General features: G+C 35.9%; 3 protein-coding genes across 3 annotated transcripts; 2 read left to right on the top strand and 1 right to left on the bottom strand.

The window, feature by feature from the left end:
* Positions 1–836: 836 nt before the first annotated feature.
* On the bottom strand, positions 837–8,407 carry LOC140753139 (uncharacterized). Its single transcript, XM_073087587.1, has 4 exons — positions 8,185–8,407; positions 6,453–6,620; positions 2,461–2,608; positions 837–1,482 (listed from the first exon to the last, which is right to left on the bottom strand). The coding sequence occupies exons 1-4, from the start codon at positions 8,269–8,271 to the stop codon at positions 1,316–1,318; spliced, it is 570 nt and encodes a 189-aa protein (XP_072943688.1). The 5' UTR covers positions 8,272–8,407; the 3' UTR covers positions 837–1,315.
* Positions 8,408–10,155: 1,748 nt separating this feature from the next.
* On the top strand, positions 10,156–18,234 carry LOC140757580 (uncharacterized). Its single transcript, XM_073093354.1, has 5 exons — positions 10,156–10,209; positions 13,666–13,749; positions 15,707–15,949; positions 16,902–17,031; positions 17,435–18,234. Exons 2-5 carry the CDS (start codon positions 13,666–13,668, stop codon positions 17,947–17,949), a joined length of 972 nt encoding a protein of 323 aa, XP_072949455.1. The 5' UTR covers positions 10,156–10,209; the 3' UTR covers positions 17,950–18,234.
* Positions 18,235–19,153: 919 nt separating this feature from the next.
* Positions 19,154–24,890, top strand: LOC140757572 (uncharacterized). Its single transcript, XM_073093345.1, has 4 exons — positions 19,154–19,360; positions 20,329–20,505; positions 23,555–23,705; positions 24,355–24,890. The coding sequence occupies exons 1-4, from the start codon at positions 19,277–19,279 to the stop codon at positions 24,489–24,491; spliced, it is 549 nt and encodes a 182-aa protein (XP_072949446.1). The 5' UTR covers positions 19,154–19,276; the 3' UTR covers positions 24,492–24,890.
* Positions 24,891–26,706: the final 1,816 nt, after the last annotated feature.

Here is a 26,706-nt window from a genome sequence, read left to right as displayed (position 1 = left end):
GAAAATATATGATAAAGTCGGTGAAAAAGAAAAAAAAATATGAAATAAATTAATACGATAAAACTCAATCCCTGGAAGGACAATCCTACTTTTAACTGCCAGGGGCACAAAATTCATGCTAGTCGCTTATGATCAATACAACACTGCCCACTTCCTTCCTTTGGTAATAGATTTTTTTTTATCATTTGTCACGTTATGACAAAATTCCGAATTAGAAAGGTTATCTGTTATTCACGTACATTTGTTTCACATACAAATGACATTGATAAGCAAGTAAGTTTATGTCTGGAATTCGAATCAGGAGTAACCTCTGGGCTATCACAAGTATTTCAAGATTACCACTATACAAATACAATATTATCGAGAAAATAATATTAATGATTTATCATAGGTTACTAAGGGCAAACTTAGTACCTAATGGCTATAATGGATATTATCCTGTCAACAATATTGTTATGGACAGAGGCTGTAAGTCACACAAACAGCATATATTATTATATATAGGCGAAGACAAACGAGTTTCTGTAGCTGCTAAAAATAGATAATAAATGCTAAAATGATACGGAACCCGCCACCTGGGATATCAGCTTGCACTTGTTGCACCAATTATTTTTGTTTTATCGAATCGAAGAGATTCGTGTTATCAATAAAAAAATTGAAATTACTTAATTACACTTTCTATAAAATTTAGTTTATCAAATTTGTATTTAGCCAGTATGGTGGACTATGAGTACTGTGACTTACACAATTACATATCTCACTGTAAAGCGAGATCTTTGCCCAATAGTGGGATTACGTGGATATAGGTAAATTAAGGTACATTTATAAAAAAAAGCTTGTAAAATAATGAGATTTATTTCATATCCTATTATTATAAATATCTTAATAATATTTACATTAAAATAAATTAAACTTATTTGTTCTAAAATGCATATCTTTGGTTTCTACACAATAAAAAATATACGTACTTACTAACTAATAATATATTAAAATTCATTATACATTTTAAAAAAATACAAAAATTCCAATTATATAAATTAACACAGAGCTGTATTTATAAAACATTTTAGTTTGTTTCTTTCTTACATATTTTTAACATATTCTATTTACGTCTTTAAGAATTTTTACTTCTATCACTGGTACGGTGATTTTTGATACTATACAAATAAATCGATTTGCCAATATCGTGGCCATTTTAGTTAATAATTTATATTTAAGTTTTGAAAAAGCTTCGATAGCGTGATTCAGAATTATGTGTGTGGCGCCATCTCTTGGTGAGTTGCGAAGTCGCCACATATACTTCAGTTTATAGTTTTTAGACGACTTCATTAGGTATTACAGTGCTTGGGTATACGCCATTACCTTCTACCTTTACGTCACCATTTACAATAGTGTGCAGCTGGTTTTCATATGTGTGTTGTTCTGATATCTGCATTTTTCGTATGAGACTCCTCGTGAGGATTAACAAGTAGACGTGTAGGCCTGCAAAACAGAGAAACAGTATAAATATTATAGTGTGAGTTTTATACCTGACTGCACATAAGGGTTATTTAACCCGTTTTTTTAATGTAACATTTGGGTTTAAAAATATTTTACTAAAAAAGTGTGGTCTCTTTCCCCCGTTTTTTTTCGTATAATATAGAAGTGGTAGTGGAGCTTGCAGTCCACCTGGTGTCAAGTAGCTACCGCCGCCCATGGACATCTGCGATCAGCCCTGACAAGACCCGATTCCCACCTGAGGTCGGGTACATATGAATGCTCGTCTGCTACTTCTATATTATAAAAAGTATGTGGTCTATGTCGATAAAAGTGAGGAGACTAATCATGTGTTATTATCATTCATTTGTCTTAGTTACCCCACGCTTTAAATCGGTATGGAGGTAAGGAAACCTGTCGTTCCGCCAGAGGTGTGATGATTGAATCTAATTGAACACATCCTTAAGATGTGACCAAGGTTCAGCTAAACAACACGACAACATAACAATATGTACAACGTCACAACATAACAATATGTACACACAGACCCGCGTGGCGGAGCGGTCACAATACCGGTCTAACGCGCAAAGGATCCTGGGTTCCATCCTCTGCCAGACAGATTTCTAAATGATGAAGGCATTTAGGTTTCTGTTTCTGGGTCTGGGTGTTTGTGTATTTGTCTGTGTATGGGTCAATAGCAGCCACGATACGGAGATTCCTAGTGTGGGGCTGTGAGTGTAGAAAGCGGTCAATATACAACATAACCAAAGGATATGTCATTTTTCCTCAACTGCGGAGATTTTTTTTTGAGCGTATGCATGTCTCATCGGCACACCCTGCAGCCCAAACGGCTTGATTTTAATACTGAAGTATCGTTGGATTCCTCTAAATTAAGGGAGTAACACAGGGTATAATTTTGCGCCACGGAGTATTTGTTATTATAATTATTATCTATTACTATGTACTTATAATAAAATAACTTACATATTCCAGCGAAGAATAACCCAAGGAGCTCGATATATAAGAATACGAAATGGTCAGAGGTGGCCATACTGATTATCTCGAGCACAATCATCAGAAGTATGGTCGCGATGGCGTAGTTGTAGTACACTTTTATGTATATTAATATTTTCTGAAACAAAATAAAATAAATTAATTATGAAAGGTGGTAGGTCGCTTAGGTTTATGAGTTTTGACATATCTCTGGGCGTTCTAGTTCAAATCTAAGAAACTCCGATATTTGAAAAATGATTAAGTGAAGTGCGCGTACTCAGCCCACCTCTGTCCTACTGCTGGGCACAGATATCTTCTTAGAATGAGAAGAATTAAGCCATACTGTACCGAGCTGGCTAAGTGCGAATTGGTAGACTTCATATACCTTAGAAAACTTATTTTTTTAAAGATTTCACAGGTATGCACTTTTCCTCACGATCTTCCTAACCACTAGGTTATCACTGCTTTAAATTGCCCAGCAGTGGGACACTAATGGGTTGATGATTTCATTCATCCTTTACATAAAACACATCTTTCCTTATCATATGGACACAATATTTACAAATGTTTAAACCTAAATCGATCCACAAAGGACCGGTCGGACCAGTTAAACTTGATTGTCATGTGCAAGAATTTAGGATGTTGAGTGCACACTCGAAAAAATACATCGAGTTAACAGGATAATGCCTCAAGTGACTCAACTCTAATTCTGGAAACTACTCCTTACGGAAAAACTTTAATGCTTCGCAATTACTCTCAATTTAAAACGACGTAGCTCAGTGGGACTTTTAAACGGTTTTATACGAGTGTTAGAGACAAGAAATAGTGATAGGCGTCTTTATTAGTAGTATATCGATGGTGATAGGCTTGAAAATCGGACGGTACAAAGTTCGAATCCCAGGTAACTCTGATTTTTCAAACTTACGTTTGTTAAAAATTAATGACCAGTTACTTATGCTCGTTTTGATTAATCAGTCTATCTAATATTTTGCCAACCAAAGATCGATATTTGACAATTTCTCCATACTAGAAATTGACAATTTTCAAATTGGCGAAGTCTAACATCATAAAGAAAACCACACGCCTGAGAGTTTTTTAAATGTTCTCAAAGGTGTGTGATCTCTACCAGCGCACTTGGCCGCATGATGCACTACAGTCTAAACCTTAGAGCAGCGTTTCTCAACCTTTTTCAGTCCACGGATCCTTAGGAAATCAAACATGGTTTTCACATTGTTGGGCATTATTGCCTTATTATAGTTCGTTTAAGAACATTCATCAATAATACGTGTTTACAAAGAGTCTGTGGGTGAGGGGGAGAGGACAAACAAGCTTATTGATGTGAAACATCTATAGCCGGACGTGAAACCGATTTCTGGCGTGGGGACGCATGCCGTGGCGACGCGTCGCCGCGCTATACGATGGTATATATATACAGTCTATATGCAGTAGTGTGTACGGTGTGGCGACGCGTCGCCATGCGCAATCGACTGTGCGATAATTAAGTAGTCACGATTTGAAATAAATTCGTAATTTTTTGTATTTAATGAAAATAAATGTTTATTCAATAAATAGTCATCGTTATCTGGAAAAAATCGTAATATTTTATTTTATCATTATGACATATTTAGTTCCTATCACAATATGTTCTTTTCTGCATATTACTTTTAAAAAATAATGTCGATGTTTCACATCTGCAAGGCGTCCCGTGACGGCTCACATTTTTTTAGATAAATATTTTTAATTCTATAGTCGTACAGTGAAAAAGAGTGAAGTTAGATGATATTTAAAGAAGTAAAACATTAACTCATAGATTATAATAGTAAAGATTACTCGCTCCTGACAATAAAATGTAACCTTTTGACAATTGTCACTGTCAATTATTTTCGTTTTTGATAAATATTAAAAAATAGTAGTCTTTAGATCATTTATGAATGAAACGATATTTCTTCGCACTTTTTCTTCGATTTCGTGTCTCAACTGCGCATATCGGCATTATCCCGCGTAAATTCCACCATGACAGCTATTAAACTGCTGACAGAATTGTCAGCTGTTTAAGTCATTTAATGGCTTCCTACAATTACAAGGCGGTGAGATATCTATACTTATCTATGCGTTAACTATTTATTATCAAAACGAATTACGTCAAGACTATCAAATTTGTAGTATGACGTCATAACTCATTTAATGACGGATTCGTGATAAAGTGTGATATGGAGGGGGGAGTATTGTAAATCTGAAAAATAGCACCACGTACTCGGATCAACTTACTCATTATCTACCTATGACGTAGGTTTAGCTACAAAATATGTAATTTAAATAAATTATAGTTTAAAAAAACGAAATAGATGAAGATAATAATGTTATATAGGTATATTTTTTTATCTATACTAATATAATAAAGAGGAAAACTTTGTTTGTTTCTTTGATTGAAATGAATAGGCTCAAAAACTACTGGATCCACGAGTAACATAGGCAATATTTTATATGAAATATAAGTATTTGATAAATAGATTTTGAGGCGGTACAAAGTTGCCGCGTCAGCTAGTTAAGAATAAATTGATTGACGAGAATTATTGTTACTGTTAAATTTATTATTAAAAGTGTACGCCGCCTCGACAATTCTGATGATCCTGATACGGAAAATAGGACAAAATGATTAAAATCGTGTATTGTCATCGGTTCTTGAAAAAATTTAGAATTAAACTGGCCGTTAAAAGTGGGTAAAAATCGAGTTCAAAAATTCCATTACTCACACACATATACATACTTACATATATACCTAGCTACATACATACAGGTCAACCTAATAAAAGCGTAGTAAAAAGACGCTATCTACACTTACAGTCCTAGGATATCCTGTGGCATGGATATGGACACACAAAGGCAATACAAAAACTGACCCAGAATATGAATCTAAATTAGCTCATTTTGATGGCTGGTTCGTCGGGAATCGAACCCGGTGATAATTTATTTTTTATGCCAATTATGCTACTTATGGATGCTGTGATTTATGCTATTCTTCTCCATGGATAAATATTTCCCGAAGCGATCACTTAATTTTTTGAAAAAGTTCGATAGGAATCGATTTGGAACAAATTACGCGAAACAAGTGAACCTTCTTAAGTGCGTTAAGTGTAAAAGTGTAAAAAAATATGTGTGCACATTTGTATGTGTGTGTGTTTGTACCGTGGTAGAGATCTATAGAGAGTTGCAAATGAAACGCGACTAAAATGAAAGACTACTTTCTATTTTAATATCGACTTAGTAATGGTAATCGGTAGACCTATAAAGTTTCATGTTAGTTAATCAAGTTTTTACTAACAAAGATATAACTCGTTCAATATAACTGAAAGAGATCCAAATACTATTGGCATCTTACTCTAGTCTATAATATGTGAGAGAAACATAATATACTCCCAAAACAGTGTTTACATTATATATCTTACTGAATGATGTTATAAGTATTGATTAAAATTATCTAATGACATTCTAACGGCGTCTTACTTATAAACAATAAATCATTATAATAAGTAACTATCACTAATTTTTACTAATATTATAAAGAGAAAAACTTTGTTTGTTTGTTTGATTGTAATGAATAGGCTCAAAAACTACTGGACCGATTTTAAAATATCTTTCACCATTCAAAAGCTACATTATCCACGAGTAAAATACGCTATATTTTATATGAAATATATTTATTATTGATAAATAGATTTTGAGGCGGTACAAACTTTGCCGGGTCAGCTAGTAAATAATAAATCTATTCGAATAGTTCTGAGCTAGGCCACAGGTGCTTAGCTACATCTAAGGACTAAGTTGGAATGCCTATTCCATGGATGGAAGTAGCTACTTACCATCAGGTTAATTCCTTGAACTTTTACTTTATCTTTTGGTTACACATAGTCGGTAGAGGCCAGTTATCATAAGATGAGCTCCATTAGCTAATTCTATATTATAAAAAAAATCTTCTATTATCTTACCCTGTGAGCACCATACACCAGTGCCAGGTTGAACAGGATGTCCACGCAGTAGAACACCAGACACACGGTGTCATCCATCTCGGATGACACTCCGTGGAACAGGAGGCTGACATCCATGTCCATATGCACCGACATACTGTATATGCCGACCATGAACGCTGAGAACACCTGGAAAGATGACATAGTTACAATATATTGAAGGAACCCTTTGTGGTTCGACCCCATGACACCACCGCCACACCTATTTCTGCCTCATAACAGCAGTGTTAAACGTTGCTGTGTTCTGGTTTGAAAGGCGTGGTAAGGGAGTACTTTTCCGAGGCCTCAGGTAGGAATATTATCCCATCTGGGGTTGATTACCGATGCCCAGCGGCGGTACAAGCAAATTACCACCAGATGGACTGCATGCTCGTCTGCTACTTCTATATTATAAAAAAAATACCTCATAATGTGAGGTGATTTTTGGGTGTGACATAGGTTACATCAAATCACGTTTAACAGCAGATGACACGTATATTTGTCAGCCACTCAGTGGCAGAATAAGCGACTATGTAACAACTAACAATTACCTTAATCGCAAGTAAACTGATTTGATTTTGTTTGATTTAAGTTAATTATTTTTGCCCAGTTGAGTCATTTGTTTTTATAATAATTACTATTTGATCGTATTATTTATATCAACAAAATAAATTATTACTTTACTATAACTTAAGAAATAGGCGCTCAATTTACACTTATGATTTATAAGTCTGCCTAACACTGCTGTTTTAGGCAGAGATAGATGTGGCGGTGGTGCCGCCGGAGTCGAACTGAAAAGGGTTGCACCACCTTCTATGAGAAGTGGTTGAAATCGAGTTAACTGAGGTTTGAGATATAATGTTAAAATAAGCCGAGGAGTTCTCTATAGCGTGCCTATGAGCAACGTAAACAATAAACGATTATACGTATAGGTATTAATTTAACAATAATGGCCGTGTTAAAGATTTGTTGTTGTTGCACCCGTATGGCCGAGCGGTCACCATACCGGTCTGACGCGCAGGGGATCCCGGTTACTAACCCCGGCAGTACAGATCTAAAAAAACAAATTTCTGTTTCTAGGTTTGGGTGTTTGTCTATGTATGTATTCATGGCAAGACATGACACAGGCTATGTTAGTGGGGACCGTGAGCATAGAAAGAATCTTTAAAAAAAATGGCCAAGTGCAATTCAAACTCGCACCCAGAGGGTTCAGTATCATTATATGTTCATTATTTATAATCTTACACACATCGAATAACTATTCAAGCACAGGAACTAGAAAATAAAAACGATGAACGAACAGGCTCGTAGAACACTTTGCGGTTCGTCTCCGGTCATAACACCCACACCTGTTTCTGCCTAATAGCAGTTTCGGACACTGTTGTATTCCGTTTTGAAGGGTTTGAAAAGGGAGATAGTTATCTGAGACATAACAACGAAACTGTCACCGAATTTAGGTAGGTATCTAATATTATCTGGGGTTGAATATCCTGAGCTAGACGTATTGGGTAGCAGTAGCATCAGGTGGCATGGTTGCAACTTCAATATGACAAAAAATAAATAAATAAAACAGCTTTAAAATGCCCTAACCCACGTTTTACACAAAGGCAGTATAAGATATTAAATTAAAAAAAATGTACGTTTATAAGTTCAACTTTAAACCCAGACAACGTCGGGGGCGGAAAACTAATTATTATATCAACACTGTACTCACCACATTTAAATATCCAAACGTTAGTATACCCCTTCGTAATGGCATGCAAAAACAACATCTTCCGAGGTCGGGGATGTCGCAAAACATGTTTACAAATAATTTTATTATCAACTTTAAAACACTTCTGGTTAAACGGGTTAGAAGCGTCGACGCACTGACTCGCGAGTCTCACGACTGATTCAACGATAAAGTAATAAACTGAACTGAACTTATTTATCCGATAGCGCTGTGCTTCTCAAAGTGCGATCACGCCCCCTTGTGGACCATACAGCGTATCAGTGTCGGTAATGGAGTGGAACTTTGAGGGGCATGGTTGTTTTTTTTTTTTTTTGTAAATAACATTAAAATGGAAGAACCGGTATCGTTGTGTTGTGGAGGTACTATTGTACTTATTTATAGCGTGAGTTTCACCGTAGTTACAGCAACGTTTTTAAGATCGACTTTAGGTAGAGCTGCAGTTCTATTTTTTTTTATTTATTTATCATTTCACAAACGTTACAAAAATTACAATAAAATAGCACGAGAAAACCACAAAGGTTTATATTACAATGCTATTGCCGAGTTTACATCAATTATTAAAGAATTATGTAAGGTGTAACCGATCATTTCACAGTAATAAATATGTAGGTAGATTAATAATATTCTTTAAATTAAGAACACTGCTACATGGTTAAATTTTTAAATAGGTAAGATTTTAATTTATACTTAATATTGGCTAAGGTGATTTCATCTCTTAAATCAATAGGCAATTCATTAATCAAGCGAGGAACCAGGTAAGTAGTTGTGCGCTTGCCGTATCTATTGTTTGCGCGCGGCGTACACAGCTGGCGGCGAGCGACGGCCCGAGTGCATACAGGATGTTTTATTACTTCCCAGAAGTTATTGTTAAAAAGTTTTCCCTTAAAATCATAAATTTGATTTGAGTAGTTAATGGTAATATATTAGATTGTTTGAATAGTTTAAGGTCATCATTTGAAGACAGTTGCCTATTGTTAATCAGTCTTAAAATTCTTCTTTGCAGCTTGAATATTTCTTTAAGATAAGAGTTATAAGTACGCCCATAGCTACTTAAGCCATATTGAATGTAAGATTCTGCTAATGAGTTGTATAACATTATTTTAACTTTATATGGAATTCGCTTTTTAAGAATAGTCATATTAGCTAAAAAATGTCTAAGTTTGTTGCATACGTGATCGATATGGCTGCTCCAATTAAACTTATTGTCTATTATTAATCCTAGGTAAGTATGAGTATCAACGATTTGTATAGTGGGGCACCTGCATCCAGAGGTGTAGGTGGCATGTAAGCAATTATGTTCATGAGCAACTAAATTACTTATTGGCACGTCTGGTAGGTGTGGTGATTTTATAAGTAACAATTTAGTTTTACTAGAGTTTAATACCAAACCAGCATCATGACACCGTTTATTAAGAATATCCAGATCACGCTGTATAAGGTCAAGGGCTCTTTGAGGATCTTTATCGGCCGAGATAAGGCAAGTGTCATCTGCAAATTGGTAACAAGAACAGTATTTCAAGCAGTTACTCGTGTCATTAACGTATGAAAGAAAATGTAAGGGGCCCAATACTGATCCCTGAGCCGTACCCTCTTTAACAGTTATATAGTTGCTATACGTATTATCAACTTTAACAGTAAATGGACGATTTTGTAAATAATTTTCACACCATTTCAATAGTGGCCCACGTATACCACTGTTGTCATGCTTCTGTATTAATAATTTATGTTCAAGAGTATCAAAAGCGCGTGAGAAGTCTATAAATAGTGGTGGTGAGTTTAAGAGTATTAAGAGTTGGTTACCTATTTTCATGAGTGGTAGTTATCACTCATTGGTGAACTACATGACTAATTGCTACTTAGATCTTTTAAAACATATACTCATTCACATTCCAGGCAAAACTTTTTTATCCGATTGCGGAGCGAAATTTTTTTTTTGATCGTGTAAACGTATATTTAATTCCTTGGCATTCCCTGCAAGCCCTAACAATGAAGTGTCCTTAATATGAGGTATCGTTGGATTCGTCTAAATTTTAAGAGTGACATAAGTACTTAGCCTATATTTAAAATCCGATATTTTAGTTTTTTTTTTTAATATAATAATTTTATAGATCGCCTTATTTCAGACACTGATTGTTTCTTCTATTTTTTTTTATTTTGCCAAACTTTGGGGGGGCGTTAAAATAGTTGACTCTAGTGGGCGACACGAAACAAGTTTGAGAACCTTCGCGTTAGAGGGTCTGGTACGAGAGATATGATGCGGGATTTCTATAGAATAGTATACAATAGTACGTATGAATGTAGATGCGTCGAACTTCACACCTCGATTCGGTGCCATTTGACCCCAATACTCCCCTACATTGCACTATAATTTTCAAATGACGTGCCTAGTCACATGTACCATAACGACAAAACGCGATAATGATAAAATATCAGCAACAATTGATTAAATGTCAAAAACTTGCTCAGAGCCTCATAGCTGCATTATGGTCATTATAAAAAAACACTCTTATGATTTTTCCCAAACACGCCAAAAGAAGTAAAACTTCACAAGTTTTTTTTGTAGAGTAACCAGCCCTTTTCTCGCGGTGTCGCTAGTTGCATTTGTATTATAGTCAGTATTGTCTACACATATTGATTTGAAATGGAAAATGACGTCAAACAATTTCCGCCCTATTGATGGGCATGGGTCTCGGGTCGCTTAGGCTTTGGCCTAACAAATAGGTTGACTTCACAGAATTTTGAGATATTTTGTTCATTATTAGGTGTGTAGGTCATCATTAATATGAAATGATGTTTAATAACTTATATGCTTTTAACTTTTAAAAATCAAGTGTGTTCCAATGTGCACACAGAAAACTGTGTCTCTTGTCAAAAACTATGTATTTTTATACCGACTTGCACGTAACGCAATTGTCGTTGTAGTGTAGTTGTGTTACATGTGAACAGGCACTAAGCTTAATATGCAATGGAGCTGGTACAGTCGCATCTATACAAACAAATAAAAGCATATCTGTGTGTAAAATTATCTGTTTATTGTTATTGATGACCCACGACGCAGAGGTCACAGGAGCTGTTTTCATGGAAAGTTCTGGGTTCAATCTCTGGCGATTAATTAATTAAGATTTATGTAGGTCTGCTTTTTAAAAGTAGCAAACGATATTAAAGTCCACCGGGTGGTAAATGGTCATTGCCACCCACGGACACCTGTAACGGACTCCATATATTGGCTTAAAGTTCGATATATGAGTCCCCCGATTTCTCACGATGAAAAATTTGCGTCGTCGCGTTGAAGTCTATGATCTGCTCCCGAAACGTCACGAAAATGCGTCACGAAAATTTTTGAAGCGAATAATTTACTCTACCACACCTACCATGGTCTCCGGATCGGGCGCCTTCAGATTATTATTTTTTCGGATCACTGCAATTTTTTTTTTTGAAAAATATTGCAGTGATCGGATCGGATTACCTTTACTTGAAATAAAGAGGTCAAAAATCACCTGCAACAGTTTTTTGCAAGAATTGACCAAACAAATTAAGAACGTGGAATCACGCTCCTACCAGAAAGATGAGTTAAGGTGTTGGGCCAAAATGGCGAATATATAAAAAGTTTGGAAAATCCAAAAGTGCACGACTCATAATACTCATTTAATAATGAAATATATATAAAAAAAAAAAAAAAACTTAAGTCGTTCAAAATTAATTGCCGAAAAAACAGCTGTAGTAGGAAGAAGGTACTGCACAAGCGCCCCTGGTGGAATAAATGTACATAATATCTATAGATATACAGTCTTGTAGTTTTCGTTTTTTATTAATTGCAATTAAACGACACTGAATTAATTAATCATTCGTATTCAGTGACCTACAATTGTCGATTAGAATTTAAAAAAAAAAATAACTCAAATGATTGATTTTTTCACAAGTTACAGTGTTTTCAGGTTTCACACATGACGGACAGGAAATTTTTTTGACCTATTTTGGTGTTTTTTTCCAATTCTATTACAGTAAATCAATTTTTAAAAAGTATGGAATTAATCTCCATTAAATTATCTCGACAATAGTATGCAAAATATCTTGATTCCGTCAACTATCAAGGCTATAATAATAAAAATAGCCGCCAAAATGAAGCGAAAAAATTTTTTCGATCGTAAAGCACTCTCTGATGCTTCGCATCATGAGTCGTGCAATTTATAAAATATTTATTCATTATACGAAACTTGTCTTTCATTTTCACAAAAATAAACGAAATGACTTTCCGAACAACCAAATAGAATAAAGAACTTCGATATTCACCTTATAGGTTGATACTTGAAGATGGTAGAACCCTCTGTGGTTCGACTCCGTCGGCACCACCGTCACACGTACCTATATCTACTTATAACAGGAGTGTTAAGCGCTGCTGTGTTCTGGTTTGAAGTGTGTGGTAAGGGAGACATACTTTTGCGAGGCGTTCCAGCTTAGTCCTCAGGGATAGTGGCGCACCTCTCGCCGATCTCACGTAGAAATATCTAATCCTAACTGAGGTTGATTGCAGATGCCTATGGGCTGCAATAGCCACTTACCATCAGGTGGACTGCATGCTCGTCTCCTAATCCTATATTATATTAAAAAGTTGTCACAGCCGACCATGGACATCTGTTACCAACCCCATAAAGAACAGGATTTGTATCTGAAGCTGACTGAGCGTTGCCACTGAGGACTAAGATATTCGCCTCATACGTAAGACGGTAACCGATTGATATAATTATTACGATTACATAAGATTATACATTGATATCGATATTCGATGTATCGTTTCGTATCGGCCAATATATTCCCAAATTCTATCCAATCAAAGGAGTCCAAGATAAGATACAGATTATACTATTCGAAATAAAGTTAAATAATTATATAGCAAGACTCGATGTAGCAAGACCACATTATCTGTGACGTACATATCATGTATTTCGTAAAATATTTTATTTATTTTAGACCAGTTATGGAATGTAGGCAATATTATTGTATTCGATTATAAACAACTGTTTTATAAGGTGAGTGAATTTTGTGTTGTTGAAATATTTTTTGATTTTTTGTTTGCCGGCAACCGTCACTTCTGAAAAATCAACGAGACGGATTCGAACCTGGGAACCTTAGATTAAGAGCCGAAATCAACCTATAGATTAATCTGGATCATAATTTCATTAAATAGTCCTAATTTCTCTTTTTCATTGTTGTCTTATACAAGCTAAATAGGTATTTATTTATTTAAAGATAGATGGATTCAAATTACTATATTTAAAAGAAATTTATACAACATTTAAAAATATTTATAAGTTAAACGGCAATAATCTTAATTTATTAACGTGTCTCTATTGCTATACTCATATCTACTAATATTTCTAGTGTAATCTTATTATATGAAAATACTTGATCCAATTATTAAATCAGTGTGATAATTATAATTATATCTATGTTATCTTTTTCAAGATGGAGCCATGTAGCCGACCGCAAAAATACTGTGGCGTAGTTTCATTACGGATTGGAATCTATTTTAAATCATTTTTTAATGTGGTAAGAAACTTGTTAACATAAATTTAAATTAACGGATAAATACTTCTCAGCTAAGATGACGTTGGTTGGGTATATTTTTAGATGCATTTTGTAAGTGGTAGAACGCCCCCTGTTCTTATAGTGTCGGGACCAGAATAGAGCTACGGTATCCCCTGCGATTAAAAGGGGGCTTCCGGGGTTGCGAAGGCAAGAGTGGGAGCTCGAACCACTTCGCCAGCGACCCCGGGAAAGACGGCGGTATGTGTGGTCGCATACCGTCGTGCACACCAGACGATGTGGCGAACGTCATGTTCACCTGGGCGGAGCTCGACAAAGCAACGCGCAAAGAGGACTCCGGTCGCGTTCCTTTGGTGATCCCGGAGTCCTTTACACAGCGCCAAGGAGGTGTTAGTGCGGAAAGAATCCTAAATGACTCTGTGTTGCTCCCATGGTACCGGTTACCTTTTGACGGTTTCCCCATCGATAACAAAAATTTTTTTTTTTTTTTTTATAATATAAGAGTAGCAGACGAGCATGCAGTCCACCTGATGGTAAGTGGCTACTGCCGCCCATGGACATCTGTAATAAACCCCAGATAGGATTAGATATTCCTACCTGAGGTCGGCCACAGATGCGCCGCTACCCCTGAGGACTATGCTGGAATGCCTCGGAAAAGTCTTTCTCCCTTACCACACCCTTCAAACCGGAACACAGCAGCACCTAACACTGCAGTTATTAGATAGAAATAGGTGTGGCGGTGGTGCCGCCGGAGTCGAACCACAAAGGGTTCTACCACCTTCAAAATATAAAGAATGTATAGGAGTAGCCGGATACATGCCGGTACCTCACCTGGGTAACAGATGCTAATTACTTAATACAATTACCACAATCAACCTAATTATCTAATCTTATCTTAATATGGAAGTACCAATGTTTTTAAAATGTGTTATTATTATGTTATATTTTCAGACGAATGGTTATCGTACGAAATTTATTATAAACATATATATTGTAAGATATAATTAATTATTTCTAAAAGATAAAAGATAAAAGTTATAAATAACCGCACACCTGTAATTGAAGGTCAATGTTTGTCTTAAAAGATAATAAATATAATAAATATTATAACGATAATTATCCTTTTTTGAGATGAATACAATTGGTCTTAGCTTATTGAGTAGGGGGTTGAATTTTAGGTTAGTTTAGGTTAGTTTTAAAGGTTTAGAAATAACTTAAATAGCTAGGTCACAAAAGACTACTTTTATTTTTATTTAATTGTTTTTAATTTACAAGGCAAACAAGAAGCAATCCTAACGAATAGTGCCGACTACCGCCGCTTATCTAGGATATGATAGGGTAGGGTAGTATTTAACCCAAGATATGATAAGAATCTTATCTGAGGTCGCTCACAGATACGATTCTACCCCTGAGGCCTAACTTGGAATGTCTCAAAATAAGTATGCTTTCCTTACCACACCCTTAAAGCCAGAATATAGCAGTAATATTTTTAATTTACTCGGAATTTCTTACTAGCCCGGTCAACTTTTTTTCGTTTTAACGTTTTCGAGAAAAATTCAAAGAACCCAAAATTTTGACGTTTGACCCCGAATAATTGCCGACGCACACGTCGGATCGATGGGGTCTTTTGACACTTTATTTGTAATGGTAAACCCAAGGTCTCTACGAAAATTCAACTTTCCCGGAATTTTCGCTATTTCAATTGTCTAACTTGACCGGACTACATATTATATGTACTAGTAGCTATTATTATTATTTATTGTATATTCTTATTAGTACCTTACGCTTCCAATTTAGAAAAAGTTAGAAATGGACGTGATGGTGATATGACCGACAATTCACAAAGTATTCTACTAAATACTTTGTGAATCTTAACCTATATTTTAACCAACTCTATATCACCCAATTCTTAAATAGGTGTTCAAACATTTTTTTAAGCTAAATTTTTTCTCTCTTTCAGATCCTAGTAATAGTACTACTAAGACAACTTATAATACTGATAACTAATTTGATCATCGCACAACAGAATCTATACTCGGAATTTGAGGCAATCGGCGAGAATTTCTACAGGAATATTAGTGATGAAGGGCGGGAAACTATAAGGAATCTACAGAAAACCCTTACCGCATTCATTCTAGTTTGGATAATGTTTAAAACGTCCTATGTGATTGTTATTTGTTGCACTGTATGGGCTATTTATAAGGTAAGAAAGAAATTAGCAGCCAATTTTTTGCCCGCTGCTGGGCATGACAATTCTATTGGCTAGTGAGGGTTGGACTTTAACGCGCTGTTCCAAAGCAGATTGGAGGTGCGAGATTGTTATCGCATGACTGGTGAATTCAAATCGTCTGTAAGGCTGTAAAAAGGTTGAAGGACTGCTATCCAATGATAACTATCAAGACTTGAGTCTTACGCGCCCTTCTAAGAATGGAATTTTGTAATAGCTAGCCACTACCGGTCTATAGTTAGTTACTATCCAATGGCCGACAGTTTTCTACTCGTACATTTATTACAATGTAAATCGGATAATATATACATTTACATACGGCACGGCATTGTTGTTTTTCATTAATATACTTTAATGAAAATAAAGCTAGAAATAGAACTGACGGTCGACGTATAATCGCCACACCTATTTCTAGCGTAAATCAGTTTTTGCGTAACAAATAATACCCCAATTTCAAATATTTAGTTACAGAATGTCCAAGACGCAGTGGAAACTTATCATTAAGTAGACTGTATACTCATTTCAACTTCAATTGTATAAAAACACTTATACATAAGTTATTTCTGAAGTCCAACTGAAGCGAAGGTGGTAGAACTCTTTGTGGTTTGACTCCGGCGGCACCACCGCCACACGTATTTCTGCCTAATAACAATAGTGTTAGGCGCTGCTGTGTTCCGTTTTGAAGGGTGTGGAAAGGGAGACATACTTTTCCGAGGCGTTCCAGCTTAGTCCTCAGGGGTAGCGTCGCATCTGTGTTCGACTTCAGGTAGGAATATCTAATCCTATCTGGGGTTAATCATAGATGTACATAGGCGGCAGTAGGCACTTACCGTCGGGTGGACTGCATGCTCGTCTGCTACTCCTATATTATAAAAAAAAGCCGAAACTCTAGTATAACGCGAACTTTTATATTGTTTTATTTTTTCAGAATAAGAACAAAATGCTGAAGGTATTTTTGTACATAAACATACCGAATTGGATATTCGATGTACTCGTCACCTTGCTGGCCGGCACAATGATAGATATTCCCTTCAAAATCATCATGAACATAACTGTTTGTATGTACTAATTTTATAATCTGTTTTTAAGTAATTTAAAAGGGTTGTTCTCGAGTATACATTATGTACGTCTCATTAGATAGCTACGAAGCTAAGCTAAGTTCGAATCCATCAATATTATTAATATCGATTTTTTATTGATACTTCCTTCAATTGGAATCAAGTAATCCTGACATGTATGGTATGACACACATCCATAGCTCTGCTCAACTCACACATATGATAGAAAAGTACCTTGGGATGGTGCAATACTTCAAACTGTGTTATTCCAAAATTAACTCATTCAATTCTTGGCTAGAAAAATATTTTTTATCGTTTTCAAACTCGGTCCTGTAACTTTGAACATTTTCAAAATTTCTTTATACTTTGGATTCGGTCAACAGTAACAGTAAATGTGTTTCAGTGACAGAAGTCTACAACTTACTTGCTATAAGGAGTGAATACAAGCGCTTGACGGGCAAGTTGGCGCTCACAGTCAGCGAGAATGGTGAGACCACGACTTACCCCAACGGCTTCGTGAGCCCACCGCACAGGGACCTCACCTTCTCCGCGATATCCAGCGAAATCCACTGTCGAACTTGCACGTGTAACCTCACGCCAATACTCGAAAACCCTGTGACGTTTCAACCAAGATTACGAGAAACCGAAAATCTAGCCGAAGATGATCCACCAGCGCCTGATAAAGAACTAAACTTCAAAGAAGAACCGATCATTTATAATCAAAACCAACTCGTTGAAAGACAAAGCTCTGTTATTGACTACGACACAGATTTCAATCAACCTCAGTCTAGTGGGTACTTCACATCTTTAACTGTTTCGAAAAATGAAGAAAAGAAAGTGAATATCTCAGACATGCCTGTCATTTATGATGAAAATCAATTGAACGTTGGAACCAGTTCAGTAATTAAAGACAAATAGGGACAAAATAATAAATGCATTAGGTTTTTTGAGTTTTTGAACGAGTCTGACGAAAACAGATATAAATCCTAACACCGTCATTTAAAACGAAAGAATCATTGCTTCTGACGATCCCTGCATGATACAGCGAGGGGTAAATAATACTATATTAATTTTACTATAATAATTATAGTGAATTTTATATTAAGTTGTGACAAATAATTACGACTCGTACTTAAGTGCACACAGACTTTTTCTAATCTATTGATAAATATGGGAACAGATTATAATAATAAAAATGATTTTACTGTCAATTAAACATTCCGCCTACATGTATTTATTTTTTCCTTATCCTCTTCTTATTTGAAATGTTTTAACACACATTATAGTAGCTTAATTTTTTCTTTGAAAATTGATTTAGATGATTGTTAGGGTTCCGTACCAGAGGTAAAAACGGAACGCTATTACTAAGCCTCCGCTTGTCCTATTACTAAGTCCGTCTCTCCTCCTCCTACCTCCTTAAGCATAATATACAGACACTCGAAATTTTTACATACTATGTATAAAAATGGCCAATCTTTATATGTATATATATTTCTTATGTGCGTGTGTATGTCACTGAACTCCTCCTAAACGACTGGACTGATTTTGATGAAATTTGTTGTGCGTGTTCAAGGGGTCCGTGGGAAAAGGTTTTTTTTTAATTAATTTTTAATTCGTAAGTAATAATAGAATCGCAGTTATAGAACGATGCATTTGATCAAGTGATGATCTTTAGCAAAGTTGTTGTCCAAGAGCCCACGACGGTTTGGGAGTTGGTAAGACCAATTTTCGACAGATGGCACTGTCATTCCAATGCAGGTACAAATTTTTCGTTTTATGTATGTCATATTATTTCTTTAAAATGCGGGCGAAGTCGCGGGCACCACTAGTATAACAATAAATAATAAAATTTTTAAAAAAAAGTTTAAAATAAATTGAGTTCTTAGTACGACTACAAAAAAACATAGAATTGCCGAAGTACATATCGGAGTTCTGTCTTATTTTGTATAGCTTACATATAATACGGTTTTAATATCTTTCAATATAGTATTTCTGCACTTATTAACGAAATAAGATCAGTACAGTACAATGTTAAGAATTCTTGTTATATCTACTATACTCTAACCAGACTATTATGCGCGGACGTTAAGCGCTGAATAAGATAATTGGGCAAGACATTACATCGCCAGTTGGAATGAATCTTCACCGAGAGTCAGGTGGCTAGATCAACAATTTAAATCATCCAGTTTAAGTTTTATCTCGATAAAACGGGTCAAAGTGCAAGGATAATACTTTAATATTAAAAATGCGAGTGGAGATACCGACTTGTACGAGATGTTTTTGTTTGCCTCTCCGATATGGGATTATTATTTCGGGTTATGTTCATTTGGTAAGTACCCCAACTTTATGTGTAACATTTAAGAGGTAAAACTCTCAGGGTTCGACTTCGAAGCCACAACTGTTACGTCTATTTCTCCCTTGAAATATCAGTGATGTTTTAAAGCAGAAGCGTGAACTTAACTCTGGTTATGCGCTGCTGGGTTCTAGATTGAAGTGTGGTAAGGGAGAGACACTTATATACACTTATAGTATCTAAACGAGACGTCCTCACTAATTCTCAGAGGTAGCAACTTGTTTATGCCCAAACGTATGCGGGTACCGATTTCTATCTGGGGATGTGATAACCAATGTCACTATCAGATGGACTCCATTATCTTTTGCTACTTACGCTGGTATCAAATTGGTAGGTATCAAAGTTAATTTTAACTTTCAATGAGGGTGAGGATTTAGTTAATTAACTCCTTATGGTTCCACTGTAGCAGTATTAACATCTCCATTTAGTAGACCTTCTTGTCTGAATAGTTCGATGGGGATATCAATATGGCGATCTATAAAGGATTTCTTTCCTCATCGTTATCATCTGTCGTACTGCTAGACACGAGTCTACTCTCATTGTGAGAAACATTTAAGTGGCGCATTGGCAGACTGACAATCTGGGAAAATGTTGTTAAATTTCTATTCAGAATCCTCACACATCAGTCTTCTTTGCTATGGTTTGCTCATTACAATACTTAATTTCTTTTACGCACATATCTTCAGAAAATCAAACGTATATCTTATAGGTATGTGTCATTAGAGGCGTGTGCCAAGCCATTGAGAGAAGGCAAATTTCAAAACACTTCTCTATCATATAACAACGCCCGTTAGTAATAATCAATCTGAACCCATTTTTTCTCGACCAAAAATCGTAATTTGTCAGGGTGTATCGAGTGTAAGCTAATGTAATTTATATTTTTTAATAATTTAAGAGTAATTTTCTCCAATAATTCTTTCAATTACTTAATCCTTTCTCCACAGATATCGTCTCTGATGGTAGTGCTTCTGGAAACTTCCACCGGCTTCGAGATCGCGTCGCCCAGGCACGCTATGGTCGTGTACAGAGGAGTCATGTTCTTCTGCCAAATCTGGTTGATCGTTATTTTGTACAGCTTCGAAATTATATTTAGCATCATACTTATTGTAGGAGCACATATGGTTAGTATTATATATTTTTAAACTCTTGAACTGATTAAAATAATTTTAAAACTATTTTGTATACATCATTGTGTTATTGAAGCATCCTTATGATAAGTAGCAACTGCCGCTTTATATCACGGACATCTTTAATCAACTCGACATAGAACAAGTTTTATCTGAAGCCGACAGACGCTTTGTCACTCTTGAGGGCTTAGATCGCCCCATATATGTGTCAGACAGCATCAACTTCCACCGAAACACAAAAATTCCCCTACGCTCGAAATTGGAGTGACGCGCGTACCTCCCTGGTAGAACAATATAGGTTCTACATTTTAATTTAGAGTGCGCTGCGTCCACAGGGTAGATCCTTCCATACGACAATAAATATAACCACATGAACCTATCTATCTCCTAAGCCTCCAAACAACTTTTCAATCAAATATCTTTAGTACTTTACCACAGGATGTTTTTTTTGCATTTTCAAATTTCTTAACGCTTTTTCTAATCGCAAAAACTTTGTTAATCGAGACGTAATAAAACTACAATGGTGCAAAATCGCGAAACTAAGTAAATGCATAACGTACCTTATTCCTAAGACATAAGGACCACACTCGTTGCAAAAGATTTTACATCATGACTCTGCGCTATTATCTTATCAAAGGTGAGTGAAATGATGTTTATAAATGGCGTTCTATATTTTACCCCATCATTTATTATTAAGTTTGTTTGAAAATATATATATTTTTTAATTCGATGTTCATTGTTTTTTTAAATATTGTAACATGTTCCAAGGAAGGAGTAGTAGTCCATTGAAAAGTTACATTTGGGTATGCATTTGTCAGAGGACGCAATTTTATTTTTTTAATGTGTAGGGGGGGTCAGTAGAAGCTTAAGTTCAAGTTTGTGGGGTCGGCACCCTTGTCCCCCGGCCGCCATCTTGGAAAAGGGGGTGCAAAGGGTTTTCGCGCTGTATCTCGTAAAATAGTTACCCTACAGAAAATTTAATCAAACATAAAATGTAGCAAATTAAATTTCCTACAATTTTATTTCTATTACTTTTTATCGTCAAGTGACCAACAAAAAAGTTATAAACGAAAATAAATGAAAATTTTGTAACAAATTTCCTTTTGGAGGTTATAACTTTTTTTCAGTTCATTTTACAATAAAATGACATCACAGCAATTATGTAGAGGGTTTTTCAACGAACAATTTCCTCTATATAATTGTTTCATTTTATTTATTTATCTAGGTTTTACAGCGCTCCAAACTTGAACGGATTCTCGAATGCTCATAGGGATGCAATAAAAACTAAAAATTAGGCTTACTTTTCTATCTATATTTTTTTTATTCATACAATTTATTATGATCTTAACATTCCTATGCTATTATTAAACTATGTTTGACCCTTTTACCCACCACCTATGAGGTAATCCACGGGCAATTTCTAGACAAAATAATGTTATTTATTATTATATATTGAAAAATGTCTATCAGTTATTATTTTTTCATTCTCTTCGATGGTCCAGGCTGCGAGAAAAAATCTGAATCAGTATCCGAGGTGAATTTTTGTAGTATAATGGGAGTTGGTATTGGCGTCATTGTCGGTAATTCATCTTCTAATTCATTTTCTTCAAGTAATGTTGATATGTCCACGATGTTGCTGCAGCTTTCACCACCAACATTTACTAAACAGGGAACATTGGCTATGCGATCAGCAATCACCTTTGCCTCGTGGTCAGTACGTTTATGGATAAGGTCCATAATACTTTTTTTAGTACCTTCATTACGTACTTCACAAATCCTTCTCTGCCGATTTTGTCGCAAGTGACTCTCGTCCTGAAATGCTTCACCACAAATAAAACAATTGTGCACAAAATCAAAATCTGTCTCTACAAGTTCTGATACTGCAGATGATGAACTGCTGCTGCTCAGGCGACGAACAGCATTATCTGTTCGACTGTCACTATAATATTGATAACACGCTATATGTACACTAATCTCTGATTCTCTATCAACATTACTTGAAGAAAATGAATTAGAAGATGAATTACCGACAATGACGCCAATACCAACTCCCATTATACTACAAAAATTCACCTCGGATACTGATTCAGATTTTTTCTCGCAGCCTGGACCATCGAAGAGAATGAAAAAATAATAACTGATAGACATTTTTCAATATATAATAATAAATAACATTATTTTGTCTAGAAATTGCCCGTGGATTACCTCATAGGTGGTGGGTAAAAGGGTCAAACATAGTTTAATAATAGCATAGGAATCTTAAGATCATAATAAATTGTATGAATAAAAAAAATATAGATAGAAAAGTAAGCCTAATTTTTAGTTTTTATTGCATCCCTATGAGCATTCGAGAATCCATTCAAGTTTGGAGCGCTGTAAAACCTAGATAAATAAATAAAATGAAACAATTATGTAGAGGAAATTGTTCGTTGAAAAACCCTCTACAAAATTGCTGTGATGTCATTTTATTGTAAAATGAACTGAAAAAAAGTTATAACCTCCAAAAGGAAATTTGTTACAAAATTTTCATTTATTTTTGTTTATAACTTTTTTGTTGGTCACTTGACGATAAAAAGTAATAGAAATAAAATTGTAGGAAATTTAATTTGCTACATTTTATGTTTGATTAAATTTTCTGTAGGGTAACTAGTTTACGAGATACAGCGCGAAAACCCTTTGCATCCCCTTTTCCAAGATGGCGGCCGGGGGACAAGGGTGCCGACCCCACAAACTTGAACTTAAGCTTCTACTGACCCCCCCTACACATTAAAAAAATAAAATTGCGTCCTCTGACAAATGCACACTAAGGCCTAAAAAATGTAACATTTCAATGGACTATAGGACTTGTGATTTCATTTATTGCCGTATGAAAGTATCCAACCTGTATAGACCCGTCCATATAGATCCGTAGATCCGTATTGGTATAGAATATAGATCCATAATTACATAAGAACTTAATAATTTACCCGTCCATATAGATCCGTAGATCCGTATTGGTATAGAATATAGATCCATAATTACATAAGAACTTAATAATTTACAGAAGAAAACGAGTATGCTGCAAGCTTTCTACTACTACAGTATGACTACAACGTTGGCAGTGCTGGTAATTTTCCTGATGGTGCGGTATGATGACGATATCAAGAATATTAACAACCACATCATAGAGTCCACTCTGGCGTTTTGTGGATTTGGTAATCGTTTCTCTTGTACCTCTTAAAATTATGACAATTGTGTACATCTCTTCCAGAAAATGCGTCACTGATATTTCTGAATCACGCTATCGAAGTTTTATCAACATTTACAATATACAAGCTCATGCCATGAGTTATTATAGTTATGTCATTACCATGAGTTTTCAAAACATCTCACAATTTTACGTTACGTTTACTCAATCCATTATTCTGTTCCGTTTGCTTTAGTAGATTGAGTAAACGTAACAATAAGTAAGTTTTGTCTGCCTCACATGTTCGCAAAAAAGAGAGACAAAACATAAAGCGTCATTTTGTCAATTTAGACATTTAATGTTACGTTACTGACACTATAGTTCTGATGCAATCCGCTAGGAGCGCTGATTGGAAATTGTACGGGCAATACGTAAACAAATACCAAAACAGTCATATTTGTCAAAACGTAAAAACTCATGGTAAGGGTACAGATATGACCATCTCTTCTGGCGTAAGATCCCTTTGCCAAAGGATCATAACACGAATAGACTGGGCAAAGTCACAGATATTTTTGCAACTTTCCAGAAAATAATATAAACATATTTAAGAACTTCTTTTGAATTTTAGAGTTTTGTTACGAATGACGATTTTATATGTATGTAATGACGTTTTTCAGTATTCCAGATATACCTGCTGCTGCTAATAAGGAGCGAGTTGAAAAAAGTTAAAGACAGGAGTCAGCTGACCTTCGTGAACCATATATCGGAAATAATTGTAGACGGCCCTATGTCGGAAGGACGGAACCCTTTGTAGATAAGAAAAACTTCCTTCGCTCTCGCTTTTACAACTTGTTAATCACAATATTAGTGTTTATTTTGTCTGCAGCTATTCTTGTCAGAATTCTCATCACATTTGTATCACATAATTAAATGTATATTGTGATGTAATTTTGTATAAATATTTTATTGTACGATGTATAAATATTTATGGCAAATAAATAAGATTCATGTTATTAAGTTTTACAACCAGACACTATTAACTATTTGGGAAGAAATTCATATAAATAGAGACCGTTCAACCTGTCGGATTTGTGCGACGGACCGACGGTATAAACGCGCCTTACCAAAACATAATAGCAATAATATAAATAGAATTACAAATAGATGTGTGACTATGTTTTTACAAAATAAAATTATTTGACATTGAAATTAATTTGTAAACGTAATGTAGGCAATGAACTACACACGTTCATAATAGATGTTTCCTCCCTATATTAATAACTAGCCACATGTTTTAAACAACACGTATAGTACATTACAATACGAGGACGAAAAATTTTTTTCTGACAAGTGTGAGTTTGCAGGCCGAGCCGCAGGCGAGGACTGCAATCACACGAGTCAGAAAAACATTTTTCGTCCGCGTGTTGTATAAAATTTTATATTACGGGGTCGGAAATGGGGGTTTTGCGCACGCGAAGCGTGCGTAAAACGTCCATTTACGCACGCCGTGATATAAAATAATTTACATATTCCCCACCAAAAACGGGGAATTTCAGTCGCTATTTTGAATTTCAAACTAACATGCACTCCATCTCACAATGTTACTGCCGTCTATGTACATTTGTAGATGATCAAGCCCAGATAAGATTTAATTCTTACCTGAGGTCGGGCACAGATGCGGAGATACCCCTGAAGACTAAGTTGGAAGCCCCGAAAAGTAAGTCTCCTGTACCCCACTGTTCAAACCAGAACACGGTAGCGTAGGAGAATATCAGACGAACTGCATTTTCGGTTACTGCCTTATTAGGTTTTTTATAAGGTCGGTGTAACAAACGAACTCGTAGGCTACCGGATGCTCGTCCCTGTAGTTCCGAGAGTAGAATACGGACTACGGTATCCTGCCTGTCGTAAGAGGCGACTAAAAGAGGGCTTCCGAGGTTGCGGGTGACAAGAGTGGGAGCTCGAATCTCCCGACCAGCGATCCCGGTAAGGACGGCTGTATGTGTGGTCGTATACCTTCGCATCCACCAGACGGTGTGGCGAGCGTCATACTCACCTGGGCGGAACCTGACGGGGCTTCGCGCTAAGAGATCCTTTGAAGATCCCGGAGTCCTCTATGTAGCGCCAAGGACGGCCACCGGGAGAGTTTTAATGTGGTAAGAATCCACGTCTCACGACATAAGATACCTTTTGAAGAATTCCCCCTCGATAAATAAAAAAAACAAACATAAGACTACCGGATGCTAAGTGGTTACTTTTGCATTTGAAGGTGGTAGAACCCTTTGTGGTTCGACTCCTGCGGTACCACCGCCACACCTATTTCTACCTAATAACAGCAGTGTTAGGCGCTGCTGTGTTCCGGTTCGAAGGGTGTGGTAAGGGAGACGGACTTTTCCGAGGCATTCCTGTTTAGTCCTCAGGGGTTGCGGCGCATCTATGGCTGACCTCAGGTAGGAATATCTAATCCTATATGGGGTTGATTACAGATGTCCATGGGTGGCAGTAGCCACTTACCATCAGGTGGACTGTATGCTACTCCTATATTATAAAAAAAAAGAACATAGTCTAACTCCATACAAAACGTGTTGTATCTGAAGCCGGACGCAGATACGTTGACATCCCTGAGGTCTGCCGGCATCATCTTCCACGGAAAAGCAAGAACTCTTTCAAAAGAAATAAAAAAATTGCAATTGTTTTGCATCTGAGACTATGTAATTATGAAGTACTACTGTGAGTAACACCCTAATTGTAGTGTTAATGAGAAAATTAGGAAGCAGGAATAATTGAAAACCATAATCCACAAACATGGTCATTCAGTCAGTAACCAGCGGCAGAGTTCCTAGACTCGTTGAAGGATAAAATAATTTTGTGTTCAAGTGTATTGTGAATATTTTGGAAAAATGTGTACTCAAATACCAGAACCAAATACATGTTGCGGGCTACCCTTGAGAGCTGGGATTCTTGTGTGGGGTTATTTGAATTTAGTAAGTATAAACATTGGTGTAAATAGGTTCGCTATGGAGTTAAGC

The sequence above is a fragment of the Epargyreus clarus genome, unplaced genomic scaffold (genome assembly GCF_041222505.1).
Source record: "Epargyreus clarus isolate Ecla_fem2 unplaced genomic scaffold, WU_Ecla_fem_2.2 ptg000001l, whole genome shotgun sequence".
Classification (NCBI taxonomy): Eukaryota; Metazoa; Arthropoda; class Insecta; order Lepidoptera; family Hesperiidae; genus Epargyreus; species Epargyreus clarus.
This window is presented reverse-complemented; position numbering and strand designations above follow the sequence as displayed.